This window comes from Capsicum annuum, chromosome 7, assembly GCF_002878395.1.
Source record: "Capsicum annuum cultivar UCD-10X-F1 chromosome 7, UCD10Xv1.1, whole genome shotgun sequence".
In the NCBI taxonomy this organism is placed as follows: Eukaryota; Viridiplantae; Streptophyta; class Magnoliopsida; order Solanales; family Solanaceae; genus Capsicum; species Capsicum annuum.
In genome coordinates this window covers 137,209,852-137,220,859 of record NC_061117.1, presented here as the reverse complement: position 1 = coordinate 137,220,859, position 11,008 = coordinate 137,209,852, and the positions used below count along the sequence as shown (strand labels likewise).

The following is an 11,008-nucleotide window of genomic DNA, read 5'->3' as shown; positions in this document are numbered from 1 at the left end:
AATGAGGAAGGGGAGGTGCTACTCAAAGCCGCAGACTTTCTTTTTCAAATTTCCCAAAACATATAAACAATAGGGAGGGAGGCACTGAAAGATAAATATTGGATTTCATTTTTTGGCTTAGACAGCCACCACCTAAACAGATTTTGTCCTCCATAACTGCTAAGCTCCATCACCCTCTGTGAATATGTGTTCAGTGCTTTCTGCTTTTGGAACCTTACAACATGAACAGTTGGAAGGCCCATTAAGATCAAATTTCCTGAATCTATCATTAGTAGGCAGTATATCGTCTTTGTGCCAAATTTTACTTGTGGGAAAAGGCATCGTTTTCACCCCAAACTATAGTCGAAAAGTCAAATTCATACTTAAACTATATAAGTGATCTATTACACACTTTAACTATAACAAAGTGATATTTTTTACACGCTGTCGGGCATTACACCACTTGTATGTGGTGTGGTATTTTACACGCGCTATCACATCCACACCACGTCAGCGCCACATCAGCATTATCCGAAAAAATAATAAATTTATCATTTTCATATTTTTTTCTTTTTTCTTTTTAGTTTATTTTTTTGCCCTTTTTCGTCAATGTCTAAAAACTCTATTGTTGTTAATGTCCAAAGCCTCCATTACCTTCATTACACCATATTCATCATCATAAATTTTATTCCACCAACAAAATTACCATAACAATTAATTTCTTCTAGCATTGTTCTTCATCCGTAATCCATCGTCTTTTCTTTAAAAAAAAATAAAAAATCTCAGCTATAATGGTCATTATTGTTTCAAAAATTGGTCACTCAACTGTTGATCTCTGTATTTTAAATGATAATGACCAACACGTTTCCGTACTTTTTCTATTTTTTTTTTAGCTATAATTTTTTTAAAAAAAAGAAAACTAATATGGTAACAAGCTCCATTTTTTGATGGATTAATAATTAACAGACAGAGAAAAAAAAGTCTACAATGAATCCGACCTTTCCGACGAGAATTCGCCGGAAAATATCCTTGCTACAAAATTTTATACATTTTTTTTTTAATAAAATTTGATTTTGCTCGTTTAAACATCAAATATAATTTGGTTTTGTTCATTGTAAAATTAACATTGATTCGATAAAGGTAGAGGATGAAATATGTTATTTGGAGATGAGGTTGGAATTTGGATGTGTGGTGATGAAGAAATTGTGTTGGTTGGGGTGGGGGTGATGAAAGAGAAGATTGTTTGGGGTTGGGTTGGAGTTTCGGGGTGGGGGTGATGAAAAAGATGATGATTTTTGGGGTGGGGTGATGAAAAAGATGATTGTTTGGGGGTGGGGGTGGGGGTGGGGAGATGGATGATGGGGGTTGGGGGAGCAATATTTTAATTTTTTTAGGTTTTTTTTTTTGCATTAATTTTTAATTTAAACGCGTCATTTTTTATTTAAATAATTATGTATTTTTCACGTCAGATCTAGGGAGTAAAAAATATTACTTTTTATAATTAAGGTGTGTAATAGGTCACTTATATAGTTTAAGTGTGAATTTGAGTTTTGTTGTTTAATAGGCTGGATGCGTCTAAAATAAGTGTAACATATGCGCCTTAGAATGGGGGTCGCGGGGAGATAATAATATCACTTTTATATAATTAAAGTATATAATAGATCACTTATATAGTTTAGATATGATTTTGACTTTTCTTGTATAGTATGAAGTGGAAATAATGTTTTTTCCGTTTTGCTTGCCGAGAGAGTAAACTTTTTACTTTGTTTTATAATCTGCCAAGCTAACTTACCAGCAAAGGGACAATCAGTATTACCAGCCCATATGGGCTGATCCAAGATATCACCTTGTGGGATGCCCTTTAGTGATACCTCGTTTTAGGAAAAAAATACATAAAATAACATATTTAAATATTAAATTATAAAAAATAATAATATTTTTATCAAATTATATTTTGTAGCAAGTGTATTTATATGTATTTATATTTTTGTAGCAACAACTTATAAAAATATATAATACATATCGATCATAAGGTAGTAAAAATTATATGTATTTTTGTAGTAACAGTTTACAAAAATACAACTTGCTATATTATGTAATTATGAAACTATTGCTATGAAACTCATAATTAAGGAAATAAATATGCTATTTTTGAATTTTGCCCGTTTTAACTAAAATGTAAAATGAATCAGAAAATGTCGGTTGGAATTAGAGCCGTCAATATGGATCATGTCCATTGGACCGGCCTGACCCAACCTTTAACTTGATGGAATTGAACTTCAATTTTTGTAGTTTATTTAAGAACAGAACTTTTTAGCCCAGCCCAAATAAGCCCATAGGGCTTCAACAATGTGATTTAAACTAGCTCGTGGGCCAACCCGTAACTCAAATACATACAACTATTGAGATTGCTTATTAGTATCTTTATTAAGTTCGAAAGATATCATGCCAAAAATTATTTAATTTTACTATTAGAAGTATTTTTTGAAATGTTAGAGACTTGATTAAGTATTAACACTATGTAATATTGACTATTAATATTTATATTTATTAACATTCTAAAATTAACTTATAAAATATTATTTTTTTAAAAATGAGCTAACCAGTGAGACCCGCAGTCCATAGAATAATAGTGTAGGATTGATGTTTTTGGGCCCATCATTTTAATGGGTCAGCCCAACCTGACTTATCAAACTCAAAGTCCGTGTGGGCTAGCCCAAATAGACTGGACCGACCCATATTGACAGCTCTAGTTGGAATGTAACAAGTTTTTGGTAAAGGTGCTTTTGCCCTCAACAATTTAAACGTTAAGTTTCCAAGGAGAAGTTTCTTTCCCAGTTCTTCTGCAGCAGAAACTAGTTTCATCTATTATACAGAACCAATACCTTTTTTTTTCAGACGCTTGACCAAAAGCTTCAACCTTTAAAGCAAGTAATTTTTAAAAATAAAGTCCCTCATATAGTGATCCTCAACAATTTCTTACAAGAAATAACATCTATAATCTAGCACAAGCAAGATTTCGGAATAGACTTCTTCAAATTGAAGTCAAGTTTGATGGTATAAATGAAGCTTGTTTTATAGCACTTCGGCTATAGATTATATTCTTTTTCCCCAATAGGTTTGCCCAATAAATTGGTTGTAAAATTTGTAAAGAATCTGAAATGAGTCATCTGGAACTTTTGGTTGCCAATCGCACATATTTGCCATCAACAACGAATTTAGAACTTGAATTTATCTGCATGAAATGGTAACTAAGAATCACATCAGCGCCACACACATCTAGCCAAAGGATTGAAAGAATGAAAAACTGATGCGGTTTGATAGGATTAGCTGACCTTATACTCAATCACATCACTCACTTGGCTTTCATCTTCTACCATGCCAGACTCATTCACAGATTTCTTAACAATCTTTTTAAGCTTCTTCAACTTCAGAACTCCATCAGAATTCTGGCCCAGCATGCAACAATAGAGTAAGAGAGACATCAGACAATGCATATGATCATAAAATAGTCTTTAAGACGTGATACAAAAAGACTCTTGTTTCAAAGAAGAAGAAATGCTGAAGATGTATATGAAAGAAAGTTGGAGGATGTCTATGTAAGAAAAACTGGAAGATGTACATGTAAGCAAAATTGGAAGATGTATATAAAAAAAAAAATGGAAGATGTATATGAAAGAAAAACTGGAAGATGTATATGAAAGAAAAACTGGAAGATGTGTATGAAAGAAAAAATGGAAGATGTATATTGAAGAAAAATTGCAAACTATGATGAAATGGAGAGAACACATACAGATTTCAAAGCTGATGTGATCAGTTTTTTCCACTTTATCATCTTCTTGCTGTTGTTTCCGTTGGACCCGTATACAATAGCTTTATCTTGTTTCACAGTTTCATTTTTAGCTTTCTTATTATGTTTTGTTTCCTGTTCTTTTTCAACTTGGATTACTTCACTGTAACATAATTCAGCAGATAGTTTGGCGCCACCATTTGCAGATTCCCCGACTTTTCTTTTCTTCTTTGAGTGAGAACTATCATTTTCTGCTTCTTTTGAGTTTTCCTCCTTTAATACCTCACCTGCTTTGTTCTCAGGAATCTCGCTCTTTTGATTGTCATCAGTTGAGACCTCCACACCACCATCAGCTGGTTCAGTCTGCTTAGGCTGCTGTTTAGCAGCATGGAAAGCTCGTGTCCTTGCTCTATGTTTCTTACCTTCAGCATGGAGAAGTAGAGTCTGCTTGCTAGTTGCATTAGTATTACACAAACTGCAGATACAACATTTTGAGGTCAAACAAGGATGAATTATAAAAACTCAGATAAAGGGAACGGCAGAAAACACAAGAAAATAACAAATGAAGCATCAGAAACAAGTCTTGCAACCCATTCATCGAAGCCAGTAACAGAAAAGGAGGAAAAAGGAAAGAGAATATTTAGGTAAGAAAGAAAAGCACTGATTTAAGCAGTTACAAAACTTCAGATAGATGAGGGAATACATCGCAAAAGTCCATTCTGACTTAAGAGTCAATAATTATAAACAAGATTGGTAGAAGACAATGAGCTACAAATAATATTCCAGTTGCGGCAACAGCGTGCTAAAAACATTTAACTGGACAAGAATAATACTGGTCTGTTTCAACAAAAGTGTCATCTCATGTCAAGTAAATATCCATAACCTTTTTCTTCGATTCTTAGAAAGCTAATCAACAAGAAAAGAGTAAAAAACTTCACCAGACCTACAAAACCAAGGTGGACGGTCTGACAATCCAACATTGATGTCTGCATGAGGCCTCTGCTTTGAATCACTGCTGGGCTTGGCAGGAGCTCCATTTGAAGCTTTTCCTTGGCCCTTTGGACCATATTTCTCCTGAAAAAGATACAGAAAATACAAATCTGTGTATCAAAACACCACTCGAATAAGACACAACAGTTTTGGAAGCAAATACCAATGAAAGCAAATACTTGCAACATAAAGTAGTGTGATGGAGAGATGATGCAGCTATGTTGTCCCCACGCAGAGTAAGTCGCCATTTGGGAGTAACATGTATTTGAGAAATAATTCTTTTTAGCACGCAAAGTACTTTTTAAGTGTTTGGTTAATTTAACAAATGCAGATCTCAATTGTTCAGCCTTATAAGAAAAAGTTGCATGTGTTTCTCAATTGTTCACAAGTTACAACGGACAAGCAATAGTTGGTACTATTCATTTTACCCATTGAGTTAAATTAGTCACAATCGTGATATATTTACAAATATTGTCTGTATTGTTCAATTGCTCACAATTTTTTCCACCACTTTTTTAAGGAGCCATTCTTATAACAACAACAACAAACCCAGTGTATTCCCACCTAGTGGGGTCTGGGGGTAAGATGTACGCAGTCCATACCTCTACCTCTAAAGAAGTAGAAAGGCTGTTTCCGATAGACCCCCGGCTCGAGGCACGAGATACCACACAAACACATAGTAAAGCACAGCACAAGATTACATATCATAAATACGGCACCCATAAGTAATATAAAACAGAGAAAAGCACATAGATTCGTAATAAAACATGGAACACGGAATCATAACAGGCATAAAACCCCCACCAAGTAATTCCCTACACTAGCGACCCAAACTGGCCCTAGTCCTCTGCCCTAATTCGCGTCCTTCAGACCTTCCTATCTAGGGTCATGTCCTCGGTGAGCTGTAACTGCTCCATGTCCCGCCTAATCACCTCACCCCAGTACTTCTTCGGCCTACCCCTACCCCGCCTAAAACCATCCAACACTAGCCTCTCACACCTACGGACCGGGGCATCCATACCTCTCCTCTTCACGTGTCCGAACCATCTCAATCGGGCTTCCCGCATCTTGCACTCCACTGGAGTCACACCAACCTTCTCCCGGATAGTCTCATTCCGAACTCTATCCCCTCTAGTCAGCCCACACATCCAGCGCAACATCCGCATTTCTGCCACCTTCATTTTTTGGATGTGGGAGTTCTTAACTGGCCAACACTCCGCTCCATACAACATGGCCGGACGGACTACCACCCTATAGAATTTGCCTTTAAGCTTGGGCGGCACCTTCTTATCACACAGCACCCCCGACGCGAGCTTCCACTTCATCCATCCCGCCCCAATACGGTGCGAGACATCCTCGTCAATCTCACCGTTACTCTGGATCACGGACCCGAGATACTTGAAACTATCCCTCTTACATACCTCCTGTGATTCCAGCTTCACTACTACCTTCCCGCCTCACGTCATTAAACTTGCATTCCACATACTCTGTCTTGCTTCTGCTCACCCTGAACCCTTTAGACTCTAGAGTTTGCCTCCACACCTCTAATTTGTCATTCACACCCCCTCGAGTCTCATCTATCAGAACTACATCGTCTGCAAAAAGCATACACCACGGCACCTCCCCTTGAATACGCCGCGTCAACACATCCATCACCAACGCAAACAAAAAGGGACTAAGAGTAGATCCCTGATGACAGTGAAATGTTCTGAGTCTCCTCCCGCCGTCCTCACCTGAGTTTTCGCTCCATCATACATATCCTTAATTGCTCTGATATATGCCCGCGATACTCCACTCACCTCCAAGCATCTCCAAAGCACCTCCCTGGGGACTTTGTCGTAAGCCTTCTCCAGGTCGATAAACACCATGTGCAGGTCCTTCTTCCTTTCCCTATACTGTTCCACCAACCTCCGTACCAGGTGAATTGCCTCCGTCGTCGAGCGGCCAAGCATAAATCCAAACTGGTTTTCCGAAATAGACACTATCCGTCGCAGCCTCACCTCGACCACTCTCTCCCAGATCTTCATAGAGTGACTCAATAACTTAATCCCCCTATAGTTATTGCAACTCTGAATGTCCCCCTTATTCTTATAGAGAGGGATCATGGTACTCCACCTCCAAGCCTCGGGCATCTTTGCCGTCCTGAAGATTTCATTAAACAATCCAGTCAACCACCTTACACCAGCCTCTCCAACGAACTTCCAAAACTCCACCGGTATCTCATCCGGCCCCGTCGCCCTACCCCTTCGCATCCTGCGAACAGCCTGTCTAACCTCTTCTACCTTAAAACGTCTACAATAGCTAAAATCCCGACACTCCTCTGAGTGCTCCAGTTACCCTAACACAATAGCTCTATCCCCTTCGTCATTCAAGAGCCTATGAAAGTACGACTGCCATCTATTCTTAATGTGGCCGTCCTCCACCAACACTCTACCGTCCTCCCCCTTAATGCACCTCACCTGATCGAGGTCACGACCCTTCCTCTGCCTAGCCTTAGCGAGTCTAAACAACTTTTTCTCCCCTCCTTTCCCCTGTAACCCTGCATACAAGCTCTCAAAAGCGGCCGTCTTAGCTGCCGTGACTGCTGACTTAGCCTCCTTCCTCGCTAGCTTGTACTCTTTCCTGTTTACCCGCTTCTCCTCTTCGTCCTTACTCTCCACCAACTTAGTATACGCCCCTTTCTTGGTCCCCACTTTCTTCTCCACCTCCTCATTCCACCACCAATCCCCCCGATGGTGCCCGGCCCGACCCCTAGAAACACCCAACACCTCACTTGCATTCTCCCTGATGCACCTAGCCGCCCTATCCCACATACTATCCACGTCCCCCCTACACTCCCACACCCCCATTCCCGCCAATACACAAAATAATATTCCACGCCTTTTAAACTGAGAGTGTATGTTAATTGTTGAAACAATACAATGGATTTAATCATAATTACTTTTTTAAAAAATAAGTTAGTCAATTCAACTTAAAATTCTTGCCCTATAGGCAACACATTGCACTATCTTCAGTCTCTGTAACTTATTGAAATGTCCCGAGATCCTGCATCATAGGTAAAACTAACTTATTCACACATTACTACTAGATTTATGTCTAATGGGCCTAAAAATTTTTGCACATATTTTCTAAGACCACCCTTTATGGTATCCTATTTTTGCTATTTCAACTGTTCGATATTGGGATTATTTGTTTCGTTGGTGCCTTCCCTATAACACCACAAAAGCAGTTCCAATCGTGTGTTCGTGACCTAGGCATAGAACATTTAGAGTTCAGAGTGTTGAGGAACATATCCCAAGCTTTGTGAAGTGACTTCGCGATGGAGACATAACTATTGACGTCTTCATACTGCTCCTGAAACAACAAACACATGCAACAATTGTGAAAACCCTCTTTTCTGAAGGTTGTCTTAAGTCCTACATGTTGCAATGGATGTGTGGACTTACTAGAGGGGATAGAGTTAGGAATGTGACTATTCGAGAGAAGGTGGGAGTGACTTCGGTGGAGGATAAGATGCGAGAAGGAAGGTTGAGATGGTTTGGACATGTGATGAGGAGGGACATGGATTCCCCAGTTCGGAGTTGTGAGAGGCTGGCCTTAGATGGCTTTAGGAGGAGTAGAGGTAGGCCAAAGAAATACTGGAGGGAGGTGATTAGCCATGACATGGAGCAGCTGCAGCTCACTGAGGACATGACCCAAGACAAGAAGGTGTGGAGGTCGCGGATTAGGGTAGAAGGTTAGGGCGAGTGTATGGATTGTGGCTAGGTGTTAGGAGAGCGAGTGCGTATCCGGCGCAGTAATCCCAGGCCTGTGTCCTTGAGTAGGAGCCTTTAGCCAGGTGAGTTCGGGTGGGGTGGGTAAGTGGGTGTCCTAGTTCTTATTTCGTATTGCTCGTATTTCTCTTATTTCGTACTTCACTAATATTTATTTCTATTATTTCTTATGTCTGCATGCCAACCTTTCCTGTTACATGTTCCAATACGATCTTGGGGTATTATTCGAGATTCTGAGCCGGGGGTCTATCGGAAACAGCCTCTCTACTTCTTTGGAGGTAGTGGTATGGACTGCGTACATCTTACCCTCCCCAGACCTCACTTTGTGGGAATACACTGGGCCTGTTGTTGTTGTTGTTGTTTGTAGATCTCAGAAAACTCAAGTTTTGAGCATTTGTAACATATTTGGACATAAGATAAAGCATTATTCATAACAAACAAAAAATTGGACCATAACATTCTATTTGAAGTTAATTTTGTAAATATCACAAAAGGTCTTGTAAAATTATCATACTATTCTTTAAGTGCCATTCTAAAAGTGTCATAGGGATATATTTGGGATGTATTTCAACAATCATACTTCAAAACAGGCCCTACAGAGTCGTGATATTTGGAACAGAAAAGGATTTGTAGGCATGTCAACTTTCCCCTTTCAATGGAACTTATTCCATTTGGAATATATTTTCACTTAACCCAAACACTAGAAAATGACTTCATTACTGAGAAATAAAAACATTTTTCCGGAAACACTACAAAATAATTTGATAAATGGGAAATAGGAAGGTATTTTCTGCCATATTTCAAACATATGTAGCTGAAATTATGGATGAAGGTTTTAGTGACCAAAAGTATGCAAAGGTTTAGCGACTAAAGGGAGAATGATATAGCAAGGGATTTAGTCATGCTGTTGATTAAGCACACAGCTAATAACTTCAGAAAGATAAGTCTAGCCTACGGACCACGACACCAGTGATAGTTGAGAATGCCGGATACAGAACTTACTGCTAAGTAGTATTCTAGATATTAGTTAAGAAAAGAGCAACTGCATTGAAGTGTTGTGAATGTGTGTATTTGCCATTTCTGTATTGAAAATGTTCCAGATACAAAAAAAAATATTACAGATGCAAAAATTGGGGTCTTAAAATAGAACTGAGAGTTGAAGCTGAAGCATCAGAATTGGAGGAGGACTAGTTTGCTTTCTAATAGGAAACGATTAACTTTGTAAAAATTAGAAAATTGAAGTCGGAAACAGCCTTGAAATTATCGATACAATGTATAACATAAAAGAGGTAGAGAATATTACGGCTTCAGAAATGCATTGGGTGTGACTTTCCACAGCTTGACGACCAAAAACCTCCCCACAATCAATGCAAGATAGCTTAAGAAAAACACACACAAAAAAGAGAAACAAAAGTTAATATCAACTTATAATTAAATAAATTGCATATGGTTGAAAAGAAAGGAACCTTGAAAGCAGAACAAATTCGGAAGTGGTTTGCCAATTTAGGTTTCTTCAGATTGTCTCCACAGTCTTCACACTGAAACCAAACCATTCTTTTTCAAGCGGAAAAAATAAAAAAGAATCGTGGGCGCGTTAGGGTTTTAGGGATTTAGCAAAGCTTATTCTGGTGTTACTTTGTTAAATCGAAATGAACACATTACACAACTCACCGAGACGAGGTGAGTTAGTAGCCTGGGCCACTAGAAACTCACGGCCCAAATATTATAGCTCGTCCCCCAACTACGTTTTGAGCCCAGAACCAAGTTACCCCACGAGTTAATCACTAGAAGGCCCAATTGAGGACACTACCAATTTGTCATTGTGCCTAGTTCAAAATATCTTTTTCTCATTCATATTGAAAGAAAAAATTCCAAATAATTAATTTATTGATTATGCCACGAAAATTTTAATTACTCTTTCAAATTTTGAATAACTAATACGGATTATACTTTTAGGTATAAAACTATGTGTTAATAGAACATTTGTTTTGTTTGAAGCATTAGATTGCTATATATATTCGTTTTGCGCATAACGATGACAATTTATATATTATTTTATGAAGGATTGAACATGTAATTAACTAAGATACTCCCTTCGTCCTATTTTATTTATCCCAAATTTTCTAATTTGTTGTTCCATTTTACTTGTCCTTTTTTACCTATCAAGACATGATAATTTTTTTTTCCATTATACTTTTAGTGTAATTGATTACTCTTTATTATTAGCATTCTTGAAAAATGTTGTAAAGATGAGTATCATTAAGAGTACACCATTAAGAATATAAATGGCACTTTGGTATTAGTCATCCATCAATATTGGAACTAACAATAAGACACAATTAAGAGGGGCAAAATGGTAAAGTTACATTACTAATCATTGTTTTCTTAATAGTTGTGCCATCCCAATTTGGGACGGGTAAAATGGGAAGGAGGGAGTATGTTGTATTATTAATACCAGCTTCAGAGAACCTGAAGC

The 11,008-nt window shown here is 38.0% G+C and overlaps 1 protein-coding gene across 1 annotated transcript; it reads right to left on the bottom strand.

Moving 5' to 3' along the window:
* Positions 1 to 3,000: 3,000 nt before the first annotated feature.
* Positions 3,001 to 10,240, bottom strand: LOC107877911 (UBP1-associated proteins 1C). The gene is made up of 6 exons (XM_016724718.2): positions 9,999 to 10,240; positions 9,836 to 9,910; positions 4,713 to 4,843; positions 3,773 to 4,244; positions 3,315 to 3,428; positions 3,001 to 3,214 (listed from the first exon to the last, which is right to left on the bottom strand). Exons 1-6 carry the CDS (start codon positions 10,083 to 10,085, stop codon positions 3,146 to 3,148), a joined length of 948 nt encoding a protein of 315 aa, XP_016580204.1. The 5' UTR covers positions 10,086 to 10,240; the 3' UTR covers positions 3,001 to 3,145.
* Between the last annotated feature and the right edge of the window lie 768 nt (positions 10,241 to 11,008).